The sequence below is a fragment of the Orcinus orca genome, chromosome 1 (genome assembly GCF_937001465.1).
Source record: "Orcinus orca chromosome 1, mOrcOrc1.1, whole genome shotgun sequence".
NCBI lineage: Eukaryota > Metazoa > Chordata > Mammalia > Artiodactyla > Delphinidae > Orcinus > Orcinus orca.
In genome coordinates, this window is record NC_064559.1 from 45,295,861 (window position 1) to 45,317,958 (window position 22,098).

The 22,098-nt window shown below is 36.5% G+C and overlaps 2 protein-coding genes across 7 annotated transcripts in view; one reads left to right on the plus strand and one right to left on the minus strand.

Annotated features, from left to right (window-relative positions):
- TPR (translocated promoter region, nuclear basket protein) overlaps nt 1–600 on the plus strand; it is a 65,416-nt gene extending 64,816 nt beyond the window's left edge. For all 3 annotated transcript variants that reach the window (XM_033437992.2, XM_033437991.2, XM_033437990.2), the window contains one exon: nt 400–600. In XM_033437992.2, the coding sequence (XP_033293883.1) occupies nt 400–455 (56 nt within the window). In that variant the 3' untranslated portion in view covers nt 456–600. The remainder of the gene's footprint in view (nt 1–399) is intronic.
- On the minus strand, nt 356–21,657 carry PRG4 (proteoglycan 4). Of its 4 annotated transcripts, XM_033437994.2 has the most exons (12): nt 21,586–21,657; nt 20,894–20,995; nt 17,889–18,011; nt 16,469–16,588; nt 8,466–8,612; nt 4,571–6,394; nt 3,918–3,995; nt 3,238–3,374; nt 2,801–2,957; nt 2,144–2,341; nt 1,546–1,671; nt 356–751 (listed from the first exon to the last, which is right to left on the minus strand). In XM_033437994.2, the coding sequence occupies exons 2-12, from the start codon at nt 20,967–20,969 to the stop codon at nt 654–656; spliced, it is 3,084 nt and encodes a 1,027-aa protein (XP_033293885.1). In that variant the 5' UTR covers nt 20,970–20,995; nt 21,586–21,657; the 3' UTR covers nt 356–653. The 4 variants fall into 4 exon arrangements, with proteins under 4 accessions (XP_033293885.1, XP_049556246.1, XP_033293889.1 ...); XM_049700289.1 differs by lacking the exon at nt 17,889–18,011; XM_033437998.2 differs by lacking the exon at nt 8,466–8,612.
- Nucleotides 21,658–22,098: the final 441 nt, after the last annotated feature.

Sequence of the window (22,098 nt, forward strand, 5' to 3'; positions counted from 1 at the left end):
TTTATTCATTTCTTCCTTAAATTCATGGTATAATCTGGAAAAGCTAAACTGTTATAGTGCTATGTAGATGTAACTACTTGTTACATCTGTGCCTATTGTTGTTATACTTTTTATACAGCAGAATAAAGCTTTGTGACTTGTTTAGCTAGTAAAAGAAATGTAAAATTTCAATATCTCTGTTTTCCAATGTAACTGTTAGAGATTGCATTCATGTAATAAAACATTAATCTGATTGTTGTAAGTTCCATTGAAGATGTGACATATCTAACAGCTTTTTGTCTACATGCCTGCACACTTGATCTTGAAAATTTTTTTAATGAACTAGGGTAAGTGAATACTCTAGTTTTGAGCTAACTTTTTAAAAGATGCATTCAGTTTAATTCTTTTTCTCTCTTATAGGTATGAGCCATGCAATGGGAGGGAGAGGAGGAATAAATAGAGGAAATATTAATTAAGTGTTCTATAAACTATAATAACTGTGAATAAGCTAGTCAAATCTGTTTTAGTGTAATGATTGTCGAGTTGAAAAACATTTTTGTATTTAAATTGGTATGCTTATATCAACATTCTTTATTAATAAAATGTGTTTCAGTGTCAAAATTTATCATTCTTTTCTTCATTTTAGTTAGTCGATTCTTCCTTTGCCCATCAGTCTAAGGACAGTTGTACCAGACATTAGATAAGGTCTGTCCAGAACGAGTAGTAATGCCTCTTGCTGTTCTAGTTGGCACATCGATGTTATAGTATTGATCTAAACAGAAGAGAAGTCACTTTTTCAATTAAAAAGAAACAAAACACTTGAACTTAAAAATAGTTTATATTTATTATTATACTCAAAGACAGTATTTATCATTTTAATATCAGAAATGTATTCATTAATTTGAACTTTCTGACAAAGAGAAAAACAATTGCCTTGACTGATCTTTCACCATCTTTCAATAAAATTAGGTTTAACTCTGCTTTTTCAAAGTAAGAATTTGAGAAAACCGAGTTAGTTTAAAAAATAATTCATTTGGGTTTTATTCTTTTTGGGGGGGGGTTTATTCTTTAAAAAAATACATTCTGATGACATTTATATAGCCAGAAGAACTTATATTTTTATGGATTTTTCAAGGAAGAATATCCCAGGTAATATAATTTTGTTAATAAAATTAGTTTCTCAGCAACTTCTTTCTGATCTTACAGACTGTGTAATGATGTAAATCAGTACAGCTTCGTGGCAAACAAGACCTCTGTTAAATGCCACAGATAATAGAAGTAAAATATTGTTTTCAGTAGTGGTTTTACTCAATTAATTGGATGTTTCTTCGTAATAGGCTTTAATCTCATGAATGATAGGGCAGAAATGAATTGCAATCCATTCAATTTAATTGAAAGTAAAGCAAAAATCTAAACTTTCTCTTCAGAATGATTAGAATAAGTGATGTAATTTAATTTCTCACCTTCAGTCACCATTGAACACTTGTTTTTGCTTTGAATTTATTCATGTTTCAGAGATTAGATACCATCTTCAGAAAGCTATTAAGATTTTACTTAATAACTTACCTTTAGAAAAGGCATAGTAATCGTAGCCATCAGGTTTTCTGATGTTGGGCAGTGATATAGCTGAAGTAACCACATTTGGAAGTCCTCTCCACAGTGTACTCACTTTAACTTCATTATGGAGGAAACCTGCAGATGACACTTTAAAGGTATCAGATTGAAAGGCAATGTACTGTATTGGAAAAAGCAGCTGTTCGAGTCAAACAGACCTGGGTTTTAATCCCAGTTTGGTCACTCAGTAGCTCTGTTACCTTGGGTGAGTTAACTTCAATGCCTCAGCTTTTGCTATCTCTGATATGGTACAAATATCTGCCTTTTAGGACTGTTTTAAGGATTACAGATTTGGATTTAATGTTCTTGGTTAATGGTATTATAATTAACAAGCCTGAATAAATTGCCTTTCTTAGCCACAAAGAAAAAAGTATTGATCTTTGGTCATTCATTGAAGCAAATTGATGTTTTGCATCAATTTATTATTATTAGAATAATACTAAGTATTAGGGTTATATGGTCAGTATTTATATTTAATAAGCCATACTCTGTAAGAAACTATTACATCTACTTCATGTGTAAGAATTTTTAACACAGTAAAAAATATTACCTTTGTCTTGATAAGTGACTCTGATGGGTGAATAGTGAATTCTGATGGTGTGTGTTTGAGAAGGCTCTATAGCACGTTCAAATCGACGTGTCCTAATCTGTGTCGTTTCTCCATACACTGGATAACTTATAGCAAGCTTTCTTCTAGTACACTTTTGGGTGGGTTCCTGTTTATAAGTATACTGCTGAATGCTGCCACCTATGATGAATTAGAAAATCACGTACAATATGAAAATTAATTTTAATTCCCCAAAGAGATGGAAAAGAGCTTTTACAAGGTAGAGGAAACAATGTTTTTCATAAAGTATGTCCAGACATTAATAATGGTTATTAGTCAAGGTATTATAAAAATAATTACTAAATCTCGAAGTACTTGTGAATAAAGCCAACAAATTGCATAGTTATATATTTAACTTTGAAAATAAATGACATTCTTTATATCAATGTCCTGAAAACTCATGAAGTTGTGATTTGCATGTTGAGAGAGCTAAATACTTCTTACTGCCCTGTTTATTTTTTAATTGAAAATACTTGATTCTAGCCATTAAAGATATCTTTTGACAGTAAACCCTATAATAAATGGAAATATTGAATAAAATTTTCCTGGCAGATCACTCCTTAAAAGTTTTTTTAATTTTGTCAATTATGTAACACATACCTCTCTTGAAAAAATACACAGATTCAGGTCTGTTCTTGTATTTAGCTATTGTGAGAGCTGCCACTATTTTTCCATTTAGTCCTCCAAATCCTTTGGAAATTAGTTTGGGATACCCTGCATCTTTTATATCATTGGTGAAACGCCAGTACTGAGAATCCTGGTAATTAAAAAGAGGAAATGATGTGAACAGCTTTTTTAAAAGGTTAAAAAGGAAAAAAAAGGTTAGGAACTCATTCTTAGATTTAAGTATAGGGAGAAAGTTTTAACTTAGTTAAGTATTTGAATAAGTTGACAATGTTACCAAATTGAGTGTTAACTATTTATTAAATTTTAATGATAGTTTATTAAAATATGGAGACCCTTCTGAAGTGGAGGTTAAATTGTCATAATAAAGAATAACTATTTGCTGATTTCTCTCACAAAGATATTTTTCTTACCTTAAAGAAGAAAGTTTTTCCTTCACAGTTGCATCTAGTAAAAACAGTATCAATGGGGGAGGGAATGCCCCAAACTTCAGTAATTCTACGAGGTGGAGATGGTGGACTGAATGCATTTAGCATCCAGAAATAATGACCTAAAATTGAAAGTGATGATCAGCCTACAAACTGAATCCCAGAAGAAATCAAAATGAAATATTTTAAAAACAGTTTATCATAAAGAAGCAGATTGAATGTGTTAACAAGCATTCTATGATGTTTAGTCAGAATTTTTAGTACTAATACAGAAGGTAGTATTTGAACATTTCTGAGAGTAGATATTTCTCAAGTCTGAAATTTAGCATAACTTAAAATATTTTAGTTTCCCAGCTTCTCTAGGAAGAGCCTTCTGGCTTTGTGATTTACAGAAAATGACTTATCTCTCATTTTCTTTACCTGTTAGCATTAAGGAGTTATAATTAAATAACTTTATTTTGTTTGTTACTTTACTATGTCCAGTTTTGTTAATCCAATATTTTGGTATTTACCCTCAGGTCCTTATAATACTGTGTGAGGTAAGTTCATCAATCAGGTTTCCCTCCAGGAAGCTCAGCCCAAACTTGTACTCTCCCATGACTCTTGCTCTCATAAGCACCAAGAAAAAAACAAGGGGCAGAAAAAGAAATGTGTGCAAAACTCACCTCGAAATGCAACTAATGTCCCATTGCGCAAAGTAGTCAGTCCATCTACCGGCTTACCGTTGCATAAATTAGTCTCATCTAAAACAAATTAACACAAATTAAGCCAATATAAAAATGAGAAAAGTGTTCCGTTCTTTTCAAAATAGAACCCACTGGGTTCTATTTCCTCTGTTCACCCTTTCCTAAGCTCTTGAAGAGTATAATTTGAGGTACATGTATTTCAGAGGTGAAAAAGTGATATATTTCATAGTTGTTTTACTTAAAGGTGATATTATTCAAAAGTGTTATATAAAAATAAATTATGAACTGGAATGGTGGGTAAGGGTACCTGATCTTCTAAATTAGACAAGTATTGGATATTCGATCTCAACGTGAAATTCTGTTTCTCAATTCTGATTGCCCTGTGGAATTGGTTTGGAAAACAATATTGCAGATTTTTGCAATCCTAGGTTATTACTTGATTTTCCAAATAACAAAATAAACTTACTGTGATTACCCCTCTGCTTACCTGTAGAGAAGATGTAAAACTTCACAAGTTCAGGGTTCTAAATAATATATATCAATAGAATAATACTAAATCAGGGCATCCTGGTTCAGAAAGATTTAAGTTAACATTGTCAATTTTAAACGTGAAAGTAACTGATTCATATTACCTGAAAACACGGGGTTGATGCCAATGCCTTGACTGGGTCCTCTCCCTATGAAATCAGTGCCTGGAATAACTATAGGAGTTAACACAGGGGGCCTAGGAATCATCATCTGAGGTTTTTCTCCTTCAGTAGCATCTGCATCTTCATTCTTTGGATTTACTTCGATTATTTCTGAGTTGGGAGTTTGGTTAGGGCTGGTGGTGGTTTGGAGCTTGGCTTCTGCTAAAGAGGTAGGGTTTGATTTAGGCATTGCTGATGTCATCTTTGGGGGAGTTGGTGTAGTCTTCGGTTTTCTCACTTTAGGTGTTTTTGTCTTTTTGGTACAAGTGAGCTTTTTGGGTGCTTTGGTTGGTTTTTGGGGTTTAGGAGTTGTCACTTGAGCGTTAGTAGCTGTACCTTTTGGTATAGCTGTTGTTGGTTCAGGTTTGCTTGTAGTCTCTTCAGTTGTCTTTTTTGTTGCTGTCATTACTTTGGGTGCAAGAGTTGTTGCTTTAAGAGTAATTTTGGATGATGCCATGGTATCAGTTGTGTCTTGTTCTGTGGCCTTGTCTTTAGCTGTTGTAGTCATTTCAGGTTTGGTCACTTTAGGAGCCTTGGTTGTAGGTACAGCAGGCTCCTTGGGACTGTTTTCAAGAGTCTTTGGTGTGGGTTCTACAGGAAACTCAGGAATTGATTCAACAGGGCCCTTAGGAGTAGTGGGAGGCTCCATGGTGATAGTTGAAGGAGAGGCCTTTGAGGTGGTTGGAGCAGGTGTATTAGGAGAACTTGGAGTAGATTCCTTGGGGGTGGTGGGAGCAGGCACCTTGGTGGTGGTGGGAGCTGGCTCTTTGGTGGTGATGGGTGTAGATTCCTTGGTGGTGAGAGCTTGCTCCTTGGTGGTGGTGGGAGCTGGCTCTTTGGTGTTGATGGGTGTAGATTCCTTGGTGGTGGGAGCTTGCTCCTTGGTGGTGGTGGGAGCAGGCACCTTGGTGGTGGTGGGAGCTGGCTCTTTGGTGGTGATGGGTGTAGATTCCTTGGTGGTGGGAGCTAGCTCTTTGGGGGTGGTGGGAGCTTGCTCCTTGGTGGTGGTGGGAGCTGGCTCTTTCGTGGTGATGGGTGTAGATTCCTTGGTGGTGGGAGCTGGCTCCCTGGGGGTGGTGGGAGCTGGCTCTTTGGTGGTGGTGGGTGTAGATTCCTTGGTGGTGGGAGCTGGTTCCTTGGTGGTGGTGGGTGTAGATGCCTTGGTGGTGGGAGCGGGCTTCTTGGTGGTGGTGGGTGTAGATGCCTTGGTGGTGGGAGCTGGCTCCTTGGTGGTGGTGGGTGTAGATTCCTTGGTGGTGGGAGCTGGCTCCTTGGTGGTGGTAGGTGTAGATTCCTTGGTGGTGGGATCTGGCTCTTTGGGAGAGGTGAGAGCAGGGGATTTGCTTATAGTTTCAGCTTTGAGTGTAGATGTAGCAGGAACTTCAGATGTGGGTGCAAAGTCTTTAGTAGATGTTTTCTCTGCATTTTGTGTCTCTTTAGCTGAAGTAGTCTTCTCTTTTGCAGTAGTTGAAGTCTGTTTATTTGTTGTAGAAGTCTCTTTAGTTTCATCTGTTGTCTCCTTATTGGCTGTCAAAGGCGTCTCTTTAGTTGTGTCAGAATTAGGTGGAATACTGGGTTTAGAAAGTATTGGTTTTACTATTGTAGTCTTGGGAGTTGTGGTAAATTTATTACGTTGAGTGGTGGGAATGTTAGGAGTTGGGGTGAGCTTGAAATCACCATTGTCCGGTCCACTTCCAGCTTCATCTATTACTGGTGGTTCTGGGGTAGGTTTCGTTTTAGGCGTTCTTTTCTTCTTGTTTTCTTTTGCTAGTGAAAAAAATATACGTCTTTTATTTTTGTATAGTTTTTTTTCTTTAATACTGACATAAAGATGCCATCCTTATCACTGACTAGCTGTGTTGTCTCTAGGCAAATTGCTAATTTCTAACATGTCTGTTAATTTACTGTAAAATGATAAATGCTCAACCTATCTTATTGGGCTATTTTAGGGAATGAATGGGATAAGGGGTGAAAAACACAAGTAAAACTCAATAGAATATATGGAAGCAAGTGGCAGCTTTGAAATGATCAATATGATCAATAACACTAATTCTACTCTTTATGTCAGTGTTCTTTGCCTGTCACTTTCTCAACTCTTCTTATTCCTTATTGCTTGGTGCCACTTCCTTCCTACTGGAAACCTAGTTCCAACATCTTTTAGACTCACTGCACCAATTCCCTCAGAGGCCTCTATAACTACATCCAAGGAATCTGTTCCAGTCACCCCCATGGTTCCTGCTTAGGCCTGTTTCTGTGCACATGGCTTTTAACTGCTTTCTTTCCTCTACCTGGGTAAACTCAGCAGTCTCGGGATACAGAGAGGAGATTAGGATGCCATGGCAGCAAAAGGACCCTGTTTAACAGGATTTCCCCTAGCAGCTACCCCATAGGTGACATACAGAGCCCAAGAGGCACATCACTGAGATGAGCTCCGTTTAGCAAACACTTCTATTGTGTGCAAGACTCTCTGGATAACTCAAAGATTAAATATCTGGCTATTCAGCTGGAAAGAAGGCTTCAGGGAAATAACCACCCAGGAAATGAGTTCTTCAAAACTCCAGTATCCAAAATCCAGTATTTCCTGGAGAATGAGAATGTACTTTAGAAATCCAGGAAATAAAAAAGCAGAACAAAGGGAATCTCTTTTTAGGAGGTAATAGCAAATTCTGTAGTTTCTCTACTACAGAAAAATTAGCCAGATATGACAGATAATTTATTAGGAAAATAATAAAGAGGATCTGTAAAATGTGGATAATAATATTGCCTTTCTCAGAAAGGTATGAGAATTTAATGGATTAGCATTTTAAAACACTTAAGGAAGTATATAAAAGTTAAATAAAATAAATCTGGGGAAGGAGAAATGAAAAGACAAGATAGAGGAAAGAGAAGAAAGCGATGATATCAGGTAGACAGGACTTGAAATAGAAAACTTAATAGTCATCTCTGGTGCCATCCTGTGGTTCTACAGTTGCTTCTATAGTATCTTCTTCCTTTGCTTTATAGAGTGGTTTCCTAGCTGCTTGGCACTAATTTCCTATAGGAAATTTTCACTGGTATCTTCTAAAGTAATTTTTATGAAGTTACATACCCCCCCAAATATTGAAATGTCCTCAAATCATTCTACCCACACGCCTTACTTTTAGGTCATTATTGTTAACATGGCATTGATATAGTCACTGATCTTTATCAATGCTCAAACCTTTGGGTTTCTTCTTTAACTCTATTAGCAGCTGAATTTTTGGAAAACTTGATTTTCCGAAAAGTTGAGGAAGAGGAGGAGGAAGACTTGATTTTCAGAAACAGAATGTTCTATAAATAAAAAGTTGATCACACCAACTGTGATTTAAAGCAAAAAAGAACTGCCAGTTCAAATACAACAAAAAATGCTATTTATTGATCTACAAATGTCTGTGTTCTGCTTTTGTTTTATCAGTACTATGAGCAACAGCTCTTGTAAATGTCAGTTAAAAGCAAGGCACCTGAGCTTGTCACAGATAACTAGCGGTATAACTATATAACTTTCTCTCAACTTCCCCATATCTTACAGAATCAAATTGTTCTGCAAACAAAATCATGGCTTTTTTTTTTGTTTCTTTTTAAACAGTAAGACTTGTTTCTTCTGATTATTTTAACCTAGTCCCATACTGAGTTTGGTAAATAAGGAAAATAAATAACTGAGCATTTATACTTTGGCTTAAACTCTGCCCTAAAACAGGCAGTGTGATGAGCCTTTAATGACTCAGAAGATCACCCTGTACTATGAGGAGTCTTATAAAAGTCCACCTACAGGTTATTTCATCTCAGAAACCTCCTTTTTTTACATCTGTCATCTTCCTACCTTCTGTTATTTCCTCTGATTCTATAACTTTCTTAGTCTTCTTGCTTGATGATTTGGGTGAACGTTTGGTTGTTGATTTGATGGTCTGAGTTGTTCCTGGAGGTGGAGGTGCAGACTTTGAAGGTGGTGGTGATGCAGGACTGTGCACTGAGACCAAGCAAGATGGGTCAGTTAACTTCTTGTTCATATTCATCAGCAACTCTAACTGAAAGGCACTGATGCATCTGGCTTCAAGAGTAAATGCTGGTGAAAACCTGTATAGGCAGGCTCTTGGCCCAACACCAACTACTCCAAGCTATCTGAAGATGCATTGCTACAAAAAAAAAATTTGTTCTCAAATTGTAAATTATGATGGGGAGCAAAGGCTCAGGAGTCAGAAGACTTCTAGTTCTAGACCTACAAGGGTCTATCATGACCTTGGGCAAATGGGCAAACCCTCCTGAACCCCTCTTGCCTGCAAACAGAGGTGTTTCTTCTAGATGATTTCTGAAGGTATTTGCCTGCCTAAAAAATATGAGCTCTATACTTTGTGCCAGCCTCCTGTGATATCAAAATAATCACTGCATGTGGTTGACAGATGTTTGTGCTCTCGAGAAGATAAATATAAAAATTACATTTTCCTGTTTTCATATTCATTTAAATCAAATGATACCAATTTACGTTTCTTTTTTTTTCTTTTTGTTAATTACAAAAGTTCTACATAAATATTAACTCATGGAAGAATTTCACACATTCACATTATGCTTTCCTCAAAATGTATTGCCCTTCTCCAAGATAAACAGCTTAGTGGTTTGATGTGTATCTTTTTAACCTACATGGAACATGTTTTGACCATTAGGAACCAGAAGAAAAGAAGGACTTCTGAAAGATAAGAAAGCAGAGAACGGGGTAGGGGGAAGCACTCTGGGTAGAGGACAGTGGTGATAAATCCTCCTGCTCTTACCAAACTTCTCCTCAGAACTCTGTTTTTGCAATCTGCATGAACTGACCACCATACCTTTCCCTCTTTCTCCTCCCACCCCACAAAAACACCAGGTACCTCAACTCAAGAAACAGTTTTATCACATTCTAACTAGTGATCTTGAGCAAACTATTTAACTTCTTGGATTGTTTTCTCACCCATATTCAGAGGCACTTGACTGCTTCAATTCTTGAAGTGTTATGACTTTGAGATATATAGATGCCTACAACTGGTATCTATAGCAATCTTAAGTACGTGTTCCCTGGTGGCACAGTGGTAAAGAATCCGCCTGCCAATGCAGGGGACATGGGATGGAGCCCTGGTCCGGGAAGAACCCACATGCTGTGGAGCAACTAAGCCCATGTGACACGACTACTGAGCCCACGTTCCACAACTGCTGAAACCCACACACCTAGAGCCTGTGCTCTGCAACAAGAGAAGCCACTGCAATGAGAAGCCCACTCACTGACACAAAGAGCAGCCCCTGCTCACCACAACTGGAGAAAGCCCACATGCAGCAAAGAAGACCCAACACAGCCAAAAATAAATTAATTAATTTTTAAAAAAAAAAAAGACTAAGGGGTGAGATGCAAGATAGTTTGATTGCTACTTTTTTTTAATGAAATACTAAGAAGAACTACAATCCTGCAGCCTGTGGAACAAAAACCACATTCACAGAAGGATAGACCAGATGAAAAGTCAGAGGGCTATGTACCAGATGAAGGAAAAAGATAAAACCCCAGAAAAACTAAATGAAGTGGACATAGGCAAACTTCCAGAAAAAGAATTCAGAATAATGATAGTGAAGATGATCCAGGACCTCGGAAAAAGAATGGAGGCAAAGATCGAGAACATGCAAGAAATGTTTAACAAAGACCTAGAAGAATTAAAGAGCAAACAAACAGAGATAAACAATACAATAACTGAAATGAAAACTACACCAGAAGAAATCAATAGCAGAATAACTGACGCAGAAGAATGGAAAAGTGACCTGGAAGCCAGAATGGTGGAATTCACTGCTGCGGAACAGAATAAAGAAAAAAGAATGAAAAGAAATGAAGACAGCCTAAGAGACCTCTGGGACAACATTAAATGCAACAGCATTCGCATTATAGGGGTCCCAGAAGGAGAAGAGAGAGAGAAAGGACTGGAGAAAATATGTGAAGAGATTATAGTCGAAAACTTCCCTAACATGGGAAAGGAAATAGCCACCCAAGTCCAGGAAGCACAGAGTCCCATAGAGGAGAAACACACCGAAACACATAATAATCAAACTGGCAAAAATTAAAGACAAAGAAAAAGTATTGAAAGCAGCGAGGGAAAAACAACAAATAACATACAAGGGAACTCCCATAAGGTTAACAGCTGATTTCTCAGCAGAAACTGTACAAGCCAGAAGGGAGTGGCATGATATACTTCAAGTGATGAAAGGGAAAAACCTACAAGCAAGATTACTCTAGCCAGCAAGGATCACATTCAGATTTGATGGAGAAATCAAAAGCTTTACAGACACTCAAAAGCTTTACAGACACACAAAAGCTAAGAGAATTCACCGCCACCAAACCAGCTCTACAACAAATGCTAAAGGAACTTTTCTAAGTGGGAAACACAACAGAAGAAGGGACCTACAAAAACAAACCCAAAACAATTAAGAAAACGGTCATAAGAGCACACATATCGATAATTACCTTAAACGTGAATGGATTAAATGCTCCAACCAAAAGACACAGGCTTGCTGAATGGATACAAAAACAAGACCCATATATATGCTGTCTACAAGAGACCCATTTCAGACCTAGGGACACATACAGACTGAGTGTGAGGGGATAGAAAAAGATATTCCATGCAAATGGAAATCAAAAGAAAGCTGGAGTAGCTATACTCATATCAGATAAAATAGACTTTAAAATAAAAAAATGCTACAAGAGACAAGGAAGGACACTACATAATGATCAAGGGATCAATCCAAGAAGAAGATAAAACAATTATAAATATATATGCACCCAATATAAGAGCACCTCAATACATAAGGCAACTGCTAACAGCTATGAAAGAGGAAATCAACAGTAACACAATAACAGTGGGGGATGTTAACACCTCACTTACACCAATGGACAGATCATCCAAAATGAAAATGAATAAGGAAAGAGACGCTTTAAATGACACAATAGACCAGATAGATATAATTGATGTTTATAGGACATTCCATCCAAAAACAGCAGATTACACGTTCTTCTCAAGTGTGCATGGAACATTCTCCAGGATAGATCACATCTTGGGTCACAAATCAAGCCTCAGTAAATTTAAGAAAATTGACATCATATCAAGCATCTTTTCTGACCACAACGCTATGAGATTAGAAATCAATTACAGGGGAAAAAACGTAAAAAACACGAACACATGGAGGCTACACAATGTGTTACTAAACAACCAAGAGATCACTGAAGAAATCAAAAAGGATATCAAAAAATACCTAGAGACAAATGACAATGAAAACACGATGATCCAAAACCTATGGGATGCAGCAAAAGCAGTTCTAAGAGGGAAGTTTATAGCTATACAAGCCTACCTTGAGAAACAAGAAAAATCTCAAATAAACAATCTAACCTTACACCTAAAGGAACTAGAGAAAGAAGAACAAACAAAAGCCAAAGTTAGTAGAAGGAAAGAAATCATAAAGATCAGAGCAGAAATAAATGAAATAGAAACAAAGAAAAAAATAACAAAGATAAAAAAACTAAAAGCTGGTTCTTTGAAAAGATAAACAAAATTGATAAACCATTAACCAGACTCATCAAGAAAAAGAGGGAGAGGACCCAAATCAATAAAATAAGCAAGGAAAAAGGAGAAGTTACAACAGACACCGCAGAAATACAAAGCATCCTAAGAGACTACTACAAGCAACTCTATGCCAATAAAATGGACAACCTGGAAGAAATGGACAAATTCTTAGAAAGCCATAACCTTCCAAGACTGAACCAGGAAGAAATAGAAAATATGAACAGCCCAATCACAAACAGTGATTAAAATTCTTGAAACAGTGATTAAAATTCTTCCAAGAAACAAAAGTCCAGGACCAGATGGCTTCACAGGGGAATTCTATCAAACATTTAGAGAAGAGCTAACACCCAACCTTCTCAAACTCTTCCAAAAAATTGCAGAGGAAGGAACACTCCCAAACTCATTCTATGAGGCCACCATCACCCTGATACCAAAACCAGAAAAAGATACTACAAAAGAAGAAAATTACAGATCAATATCACTCATGAATATAGATGCAAAAATCCTCAACAAAATTCTAGCAAAGAGAATCCAGCAACACATTAAAAGGATCATACACCATGATCAAGTGGGATTTATCCCAGGGATGCAAGGATTCCTCAATATACGCAAATCAATCAATGCGATACACCATATTAACAAATTGAAGAATAAAAACCATATGATTATCTCAATAGATGCAGAAAAAGCTTTTGACAAAATTCAACACCGATTTATGATAAAAACTCTCCAGAAAGTGGGCATAGAGCGAACCTACCTCAACATAATAAAGGCCATGTACGACAAACCTACAGCAAACATCATTCTCAATGGTGATAAACTAAAAGAATTTCCTCTGAGATCAGGAACGTGACAAGGATATCCACTCTCACCACTATTATTCAACATAGGTTTGGAAGTCCTAGCCACGTCAATCAGAGAAGAAAAAGAAATAAAAGGAATACAAATTGGAAAAGAAGAAGTAAAACTGTCACTTTTTGCAGATGACATGATACTATACATAGAGAACTCTAAAAATGCCACCAGAAAACTACTACTAGAGCTAATCAATGAATTTGGTAAAGTTGCAGGATACAAAATTAATGCACAGAAATCTCTTGCTTTCCTATACATTAACAATGAAAAATGTGAAAGAGAAATTAAGGAAACACTCCCATTTACCATTGCAACAAAAAGAATAAAATACCTAGGAATAAACCTACCTAGGGAGACAGTTTCCTGTATGCAGAAAACTATAAGACACATGTAAGAAATTAAAGATGATACCAGCAGATGGAGAGGTATACCATATTCTTGGATTGGAAGAATCAATATTGTGAAAATGTCTATACTACCCAAAGCAATCTACTGATTCAATGCAATCCCTATCAAATTACCAATGGCATTTTTTACGGAACTAGAACAAAAAATCTTAAAATTTGTATGGAGACACAAAAGTCCCCGAATAGCCAAAGCAGTCTTGAGGGAAAAAAAATGGAGCTGGAGGAATCAGACTCCCTGACTTCAGACTATACTACAGAGCTACAGTAATCAAGACAGTATGGTACTGGCACAAAAACAGAAACATAGATGAATGGAACAAGATAGAAAGCCCAGAGGTAAACCCATGCACCTATGGTCAACTAATCTATGACAAAGCAGGCAAGGATATACAATGGAGAAAAGACAGTCTCTTCAATATGTGGTGCTGGGAAAACTGGACAGCTACATGTAAAGGAATGAAATTAGAACACTCCCTAACACCATACACAAAAATAAACTCAAAATGGATTCGAGACCTAAATGTAAGACCGGACGGTATAAAACTCTTAGAGGAAAACATAGGAAGGGCACTCTTTGACATGAATCACAGCAAGATCTTTTTTGATCCACCTCCTAGAGTAATGGAAATAAAAACAAAAATAAACACATGGGACCTAATGAAACTTCAAAGCTTTTGCACAGCAAAGGAAACCATAAACAAGACGAAAAGACAACCCTCAGAATGGGAGAAAATATTTGCAAACGAATCAATGGACAAAGGATTAATCTCCAAAATATATAAACAGCTCCTGCAGCTCAATATTAAAAAAACAAACAACCCAATCCAAAAATGGGCTGAAGACCTAAATAGATATTTCTCCAAAGAAGACATACAGATGGCCAAGAAGCACATGAAAAGCTGCTCAACATCACTAATTATTAGAGAAATGCACATCAAAACTACATTGAGGTATCACCTCACACTAGTTAGAATGGGCATCATCAGAAAATCTACAAACAACAAATGCTGGAGAGGGTGTGGAGAAAACGGAACCCTCTTGCACTGTTGGTGGGAATGTAATTTGATACAGCCACTATGAAGAACAGTATGGAGGTTCCATAAAAAACTAAAAATAGAATTACCATATGATCCAGCAATCCCACTACTGGGCATACACCCAGAGAAAACCATAATTCAAAAAGACACATGCACCCCAATGTTCTTTGCAGCACCTTTTACAATAGCCAGGTCATGAAAGCAACCTAAATGCCCATTGACAGACGAATGGATAAAGAATTTGTGATACATATATACAATGGAATATTTCTCAGCCATAAAAAGGATCAAAATTGGGTCATTTGTAGAGACATGGATGGATCTAGCGACTGTCATACAGAGTGAAGTAAGTCAGAAAGAGAAAAACAAATATCGTATATTAACACATATATGTGGAATCTAGAAAAATGGGACAAATAAACTGGTTTTCAGGGCAGAAATTGAGACACAGATGTAGAGAACAAACGTATGGACACGAAGGGGGGAAAGCTGCGGGGGGGGGGGTGTGATGAATTGAGAGTTTGGGATTGACATATATACACTAATATGTATAAAATTGATGACTAATAAGAACCTGCTGTATAAAAAAATATGTAAAATAAAATTTAAAAGAAAATAAATAAAAATGAAGTACTGAAGATCTAGTTGATGCCTTCATTTTCAGTTGGACCCTGACTATCTCTGTGAATTCGGTAAATGATGCACTACCTTCATCAATTTTTTATCCTTGAGTTTTACAAAAACCTCAAGTAATCTGACCCACCACTTGGTAGCATAAACTATTGTCTTTATTAACATGTTCTCTCAATGCTTTGTCATTCTCTAACCATCTTCCCTCCCTATCCATCCTCTGCCCAAAATAAATTCTTAGTTTTTTTGTCTCACAGCCAAAACAACTATCAGAGTGATGAGTAAATATGGAACACTCATCTCATGTGTCCTTCTGAAAGCTGTAGGAACTCTGAACTCTGCGATTTTGATTACAGGGGGTTGTCTCCATTATTTTTGGAATGCTCTCCAATGAAAACATTGAAGAGTTAAGAAATATTCCTTAACTATGCTGATTAATAGTTTTCCACCCTATTTCTCCACTGTTTGAAAGAAGCAGAAGGTGCAGCCTTGTTTAAATAAAATAAGATTATGCAAGCAATGCTTATTTTCACTTTTACCCCCATAAATATTCTTGTTTTAACAGAGTAGGATTTAAGAACAAACATTTGGTAAAAGAAAGGAATTCATTATTTAAGTACATTGTTTAAAGTCCTTTTTTTTTTTTTTTTTTGCTAAATCTGGAGGGTTTTATTATGGCCTCAAGAGTACTCCTTCAGGACCAAAACCGGAGAAGAGGATTTTAAAATGGAACTACCTATTTTTATTGACTCCTTCACACACAGGCATTTAGATAGAGACTACTGAGAGGACTGTAGAGATCAGAAGGGGAATACAATGGACAGTTAGCTTCTTGGTTTGCCTATCAACTTAGTGCTTTAAACTGACTCAAATTTACTAGTTCAAAGAAGCTGGACGTGTTGATTCTGTCCCCAAATATACACTCAAAAACATTGAGAGCAAAAGCACAGATAGCTCAAAGGACAGTTGACTTTGTGGGGTCATCACCATAGGATTAGACAAGAAATCATCAAATGAGCTGCTTACTGTTGATTTAACCTGAAATTGAACCACACCTGGAGGAGAAAATCATGTATACCCAGCCCCTATCCTCTCCATTACTCAACCTGCAATCACTTGCACTCCTGGAGCCTGGCTGAGCCAGGGAGTGCTTTAGAAGAAGCATTCCTTCTTTAATTCATCTTGGTGAAACAAAATTAATATGAAATAGCGTATATGTTAGTAAAATCACGACCTGAGTTGTACCGCATGTTAAGACATTATCAGTGAAGCTAAGACAGGTGCACAGATCTGGCTGTACTGAGAGGCAATGATTGGTACTGAGATGCTTACCTTTTTCACAAAAACTGTCATAATCGGAACAACACTTGCCGTACTTCTTACATTCTGAGTCACAGTCACACGCCCTCCCTCTTGAAAAGGACTCGAAGCAGCGGCCTTTACAGGAAAACTCTACCCAGAGCAAAACAAAACATTATGGATTATTGGTTACACAATCAGTCATGCCCATGTACTGATAGCCATTTCCCACCCTATAGCTGACTAGAGTTCCAAAAGTGCATAGCTAAGTCTTTTATTTGGAATTTGGAAGATAGGTGGTTTCCCAAGTGGAGACAGCCCTGGTCAAGAAAGAAATATGGTGACTAAGGAAAATTTTCTTGCCCTTCAAGGCTCCAAGAGACAGCCCAATGCTGTCTTGAGTCATTTCATGTATGGACAGTGGAAAATTGGGAAATGCCTAAAGAGGTAAGTACACTTCATATGAATTCCCACCATTCTCTCCTTTTGATACTGCTACTTTTTAAGTAGATTTTTGTCAATTGAGCATGCATATTCTACAACAATATATTCTAAAGAGCTGGCTTAATATAAATAGTCACTCTTTAGGCTCAAAAATCATTTATAATACAGAAATCTTTGTGATGACAAACTGGGTATGGTGTAGAGTTGAAAGATTTCAGCCTAATCCCATGATATGGACTATATAAGAAGCCTGCTCACTTCCAAAAAAGCCTTGGTTAAAGCCATGATGATTTACCCAGGCCTATTTGAAATAATTTCCTTACTCAACAAACAAATTGTACAACAATATATTTATCAACTTCACATGCAAATTCTGAAGCAAATATAACTTTGAGCCACTTTTAATTATAACTTTCATAAATTAAATATGAAATATTTGCACATTAACAAGAAAGTGGTTCAAAGTATGTTTAAATGAAGTATCATAATTTAAAATTCATACCCTTTGGGATGTAACTGAAATTCATCATTATACACTCATTATTAAAAACTTTTAAAGTGCCTTTTTCAGGTAATTTAGAAACATATTAATAACAAAAAGTTAAACAGCAAGATTATTTTACGTCCATGAATTTTTTGATGAAGCTATTCAAGGGCTCCATCCCTAAGCAATTACCTCTCTGGTTAATAGCAAAGAATTACTCATTACTATTTACTTAATGATTCCTGAGTCATAGTATTATCTCTATTTAAAACAAGACATGATACTTGGCACTAGTCAGTAACCTTGTGCAAGTGACAGACTTCCAGGCTCCCCTTAACCTCCCCCAGTGATCACAAGCTTTGACACCACCCTCAGGCACAGCACACTGCAGCATTTACACAAGGGAAGGGAAAGGCACTTCAGCACAGAGACGTGAAATAGTGTGACAACAGCATTGCAGGGGGTGCAAGGAGACTCTCACTGGACATGTGCTTGACAGACGAGACACCAGCTCTCAGGACTTACCTACAGCGCAGACTTTCTTGAAGTCAGGGCAGCACTCCATGTAGTGTTGACAGTTATAATCACAGTTGCAGGTGGCATCTCTAGAATACCTTTCCCCACATCTCCCTGCACAGCTTGATAAATCTAAAATTATACAATACTAGTGTAAACAGGGCCAAGCCACTTTGTAAAAAGGAAGAAATCTAGGGAGGAGGACAAAGCTGCTTGATGAGGCAGAATTTTATCAATTGGAAAGGTTGGGAATGATGGTTAGCAATGGGTCCAGGTGACTTTTGCCTGGTCTCCTAGGTGACCTTGATCATGCCATTTTATTCATTACTAGACTGAGAAGATAAATGCACTTTTGAAAATCAGGCTGAGTAATGGCTTTGCACAAAGGAGGATGGTATTCCTGGAGGAGGGCTGGCAGCTACAGCTCTACTGATACTGCTACTAGGATGATGACTAGTTGCCATTTACTGAGCATCTCTGTGCTGGGCACTGAGTCATACATTATCTCTAATGCTTATGAAACGTTGCCAGGAGAGTATTAGTAGTCTCTTTTTTAGAGGTAAGAAAGCTGAAACACGGAAATTTTAATAACTTGCTCAAGGGCACCCAGCTACTTAATAACTCCAGTATATATGTATTACAGGTCAATTAACACCTATTAATCATTCATAGTGGACTTCCCTGGTGGCGCAGTGGTTAAGAATCCTCCTGCCAATGCAGGGGACATGGGTTTGAGCCCTGGTCTGGGAAGATTCCACATGCCTCGGAGCAACTAAGCCCGTGCACCACAACTACTGAGCCTGCACTCTAGAGCCTGCGAGCCACAACTACTGAAGCCTGCGCACCTAGAGCCCGTGCTCTGCAACAAGAGAAGCCACCGCAATGAGAAGCCCGCGCACTGCAACCAAGAGTAGCCCCCACTCGACACAACTAGAGAAAGCCTGGGCACAGCAACAAAGACCCAACGCAGCCAAAAATAAAATAAATAAATTTTTAAAAATCATTCATAGTGACCTCTTTCACTCTTAGAAGTGTCTTGATTTGCATAGTAAATTATACCGTCATCCTAAGTAAACAGCCCACCTAGAATTTGAACTCTGATATATCTGATTCTGATACCCAAACTTGTCCTGATCACATTGCCTCTCATTTCTGATCATACGTTTACAGCAAGCTAGTCATGCCAGCACAAACTTTCCTAGGCCCCTGCTCCTCTCATGGGTGGGGATAACTGGGCGCTATAAGTGTTGGGGAAGTCAGATGCTTACGACCACCACTAAACAGAGTACCAAATAGGTGACTCTTGAAAAGCATCTGGACTTGAATAAAGGTCATGAACAGAGTTATTTTGGGTAAAACAAAACAAAAACAAAATTTTTTAAGTCATTTAGAAAACACCTTGAAAACCTCCCTGAAAGATAACCTCAGAAATGTAACAACTGAATCCATCTCTGGAATAGAAACTGGCAGGTGCAATGTCCTAAATCCATAGAGGGACGCAGAAGCACACTGAAAAATTACTCAAAATAATGAGTCCAGGAAAGTTAAAGTCTTAATATGCAAATAAAACAGTAAACATTAGGACAATTTTCAGAACTTTTTACATACACATGTGCACAATACATACAAAAATGCATATCATATATAGTATATGTATATAAATACATATATATAAAGAAAAAAGAATGGGAAGAGGCTGAGAACGCAAGAAAAGCAGACAAGACAACATCAAAAGGTTATTCTTTTATAACTAGCAGATTTCTGAAATAGGAAGTCAATCATCTTTACAGGAAAATTTATTTCCATAGATTTAATGGCTGTCCTACTTTTATTGATGTTGATTTTAACAACTAATTTTAATTTCATTTATTTAAAGGAGAGTAAAACTGTTCTAGTGAACAGCCAATTGTATCACAGAGGAGAGGTAGCTTAGGAAATGCACCCAGTGTTATGAACCTTGTAATATTATTCTGAGAGAGCAGAGGGTTTGGATACACCCTGGTATTCGTCATTCCTGATTAAATATTTATATTTTCTTTCATGCATTTTTCCACCTTATCTAAGTGATTCTGAAACTATGTCCATGGCAGGCAGCTATCTCACATGCTCAGGCTTATTTAATTATTTTACTGGAAATGTAAACAATGCCATAACAGTCATGCACCTTGATTTTTCTTCTCTCAGATTTTGCTTATCAGAGAAAAAGAAAAAAGAAAAGGACATTGTAAAGCAACCATACTCCAATAAAAATTAATTTAAAAAAAAAACAATAACTTGAACCAAAAAAAAAAATGAAAAGGAAACAAAAATCCAAAGCTTGGTGTTATTGTTAAGTAATTTATCTTGTGATGCTACAGACTTCTGTTAAGGTGATTACACTGAATGTACCTTAAAATTCTCTAAAAATGAATAACAAGAACTGTTCATCCAGGACTAACTCTGTTTTTGGATGGCTGTGAATGGTTCAATATTATAATATAAAATGACATTCATACCTGTGTAAATTTATATCTGGATGAACAGTCCTTATAAGAAAGAAGGCGCATTTTCAAGATTAATAAAATGTCATTTGAAACATTGTAAATGTTCATTGTAATATATCGACATGATGCCATAATTTATTTGATGTAAAAGATTAAATTTCTTTGTAAACATGTAGGAAAAAATTATATGCTATATACATATTGTTCATTTCAGTTAATCTGATGATATTTTATCATTTCAGCATAGTTTTATTGTGTAAGTGTCTATATTTTTTTAAACCTTTGGGAGAACTATAGGAATAATTAGTACAAAAATTATTCCATTGAAAAGCTCAAAACTTCTTGAAAAACTTCATAATACAAAATGCTTATAAATATGCTATATATTCTATACATAATTTTAAGGTTTTATTATGTATTAAACTCAAACAAATATGTTTTTAGAAATCTATTTCTTTTGTTGTCATAAAAGTCAGAACTGAATGATTAGCAATAGTTGTTAAATAAAAGTATTTTTGATGGTTAAGTTACCTTGAGAAGAAACTTGCTGAATCAAGAAAACAGAAAGCAGCAACAAAAAGTAAATGGGAAGTATTTTCCTCTCCATAGTTGTTTTCGGGTACTGAACCCTTGCTGAAAAGAAAAAAGTATCAGAAAACTGCTCTTGAATCTCACCACTAATTTATGCCTGTGTTACATACAGTGTTTCAGTAATTTTTAAAATGCAATTTAATGATAAAAGCCATCTGATTCTTGAAACAAGACTTTTAAAGTAACCAGCCTTAATTCGTTGTAAATATTTGACCATTAGATTTAATCTTATGCAGAAAAAAAAAAATCAGATCACCATCACAGTCATGTTACCGACGATTTTAATACTTTAGAATCTCCCCAAATAGAAAACAGACTTATCTTCAAACTCTATTCAAATTACAGCATGTACTTACAGTGCAGGGTTTAAATCCTATCTTGGGGAAAAAAAAATAATAATAACCAGCTTCAGTAAAATTTAATTTAACAAACAAGAGTTACTGTTCCAACTTTCCCTTAACTCTCAAAATAAATTTATAAGCTTCCAGCAGGTGTATTGCATAAATGTGATCCTTTTCAAAACTTTCCAACCACTATCCTTATAAATCTTTTCAAACACCTTTAATAAGGTATATCCCTATTGAACTGAAAACACATTTAATTCCATGAAGCAAGTTAACTTTGACACTTACCCGTAAAAGGAGAGATGAATTTCTCCAATGTCCTGGAAGTCTTATATATCAGGGCAAATACATTGGGATGAACCAATTAGTCCAAAGGTTAGACAAAATCAACAGTGACAACCTATGAAATCAAACTTTCCTCATTTATTGGAAGAGGTCCCAGACGACTAGACTTAGGCAACATCTGAAAAACACTTCCATTAAGAAAAATGACTACTACAAATAAATTTAGATTTATTGGCCCAAACACACTTCTAATTTCTAAGTGAAGTGAACAAATTGTTCTGAGATGGTAAATTGCTCTGGCAGGCTTTGACTAGTGCAGCAACTTTAAAATAGTCAAATGCTGGTGTCATTTCTTTCTTTCTTTTTTTTTCCCCCAGTTAATCCAGCAAAGAGTGATTTTGAAATTTACCTAGTGTCAGTTTGTGGCATAAATTTTCTGAACTTATACGGTTAATTCTAATGTACGTTTCTTGAGTATTTTCATTTTCACTGAGCGCAAAAAATATGCTTTCGATT

Coding starts and splice junctions, on each gene's coding strand:
- PRG4 (XM_033437994.2), bottom strand. CDS start 20,969: ATGGAGAGGAAAATACTTCCCATTTACTTTTTGTTGCTGCTTTCTGTT. Junction 18,012..20,893: donor TCAGCAAGTTTCTTCTCAAG/GTAACTTAACCA, acceptor GTATAATTTTAG/ATTTATCAAGCTGTGCAGGG. Junction 2,342..2,800: donor TGTGTATTTTTTCAAGAGAG/GTATGTGTTACA, acceptor AATTCATCATAG/GTGGCAGCATTCAGCAGTAT.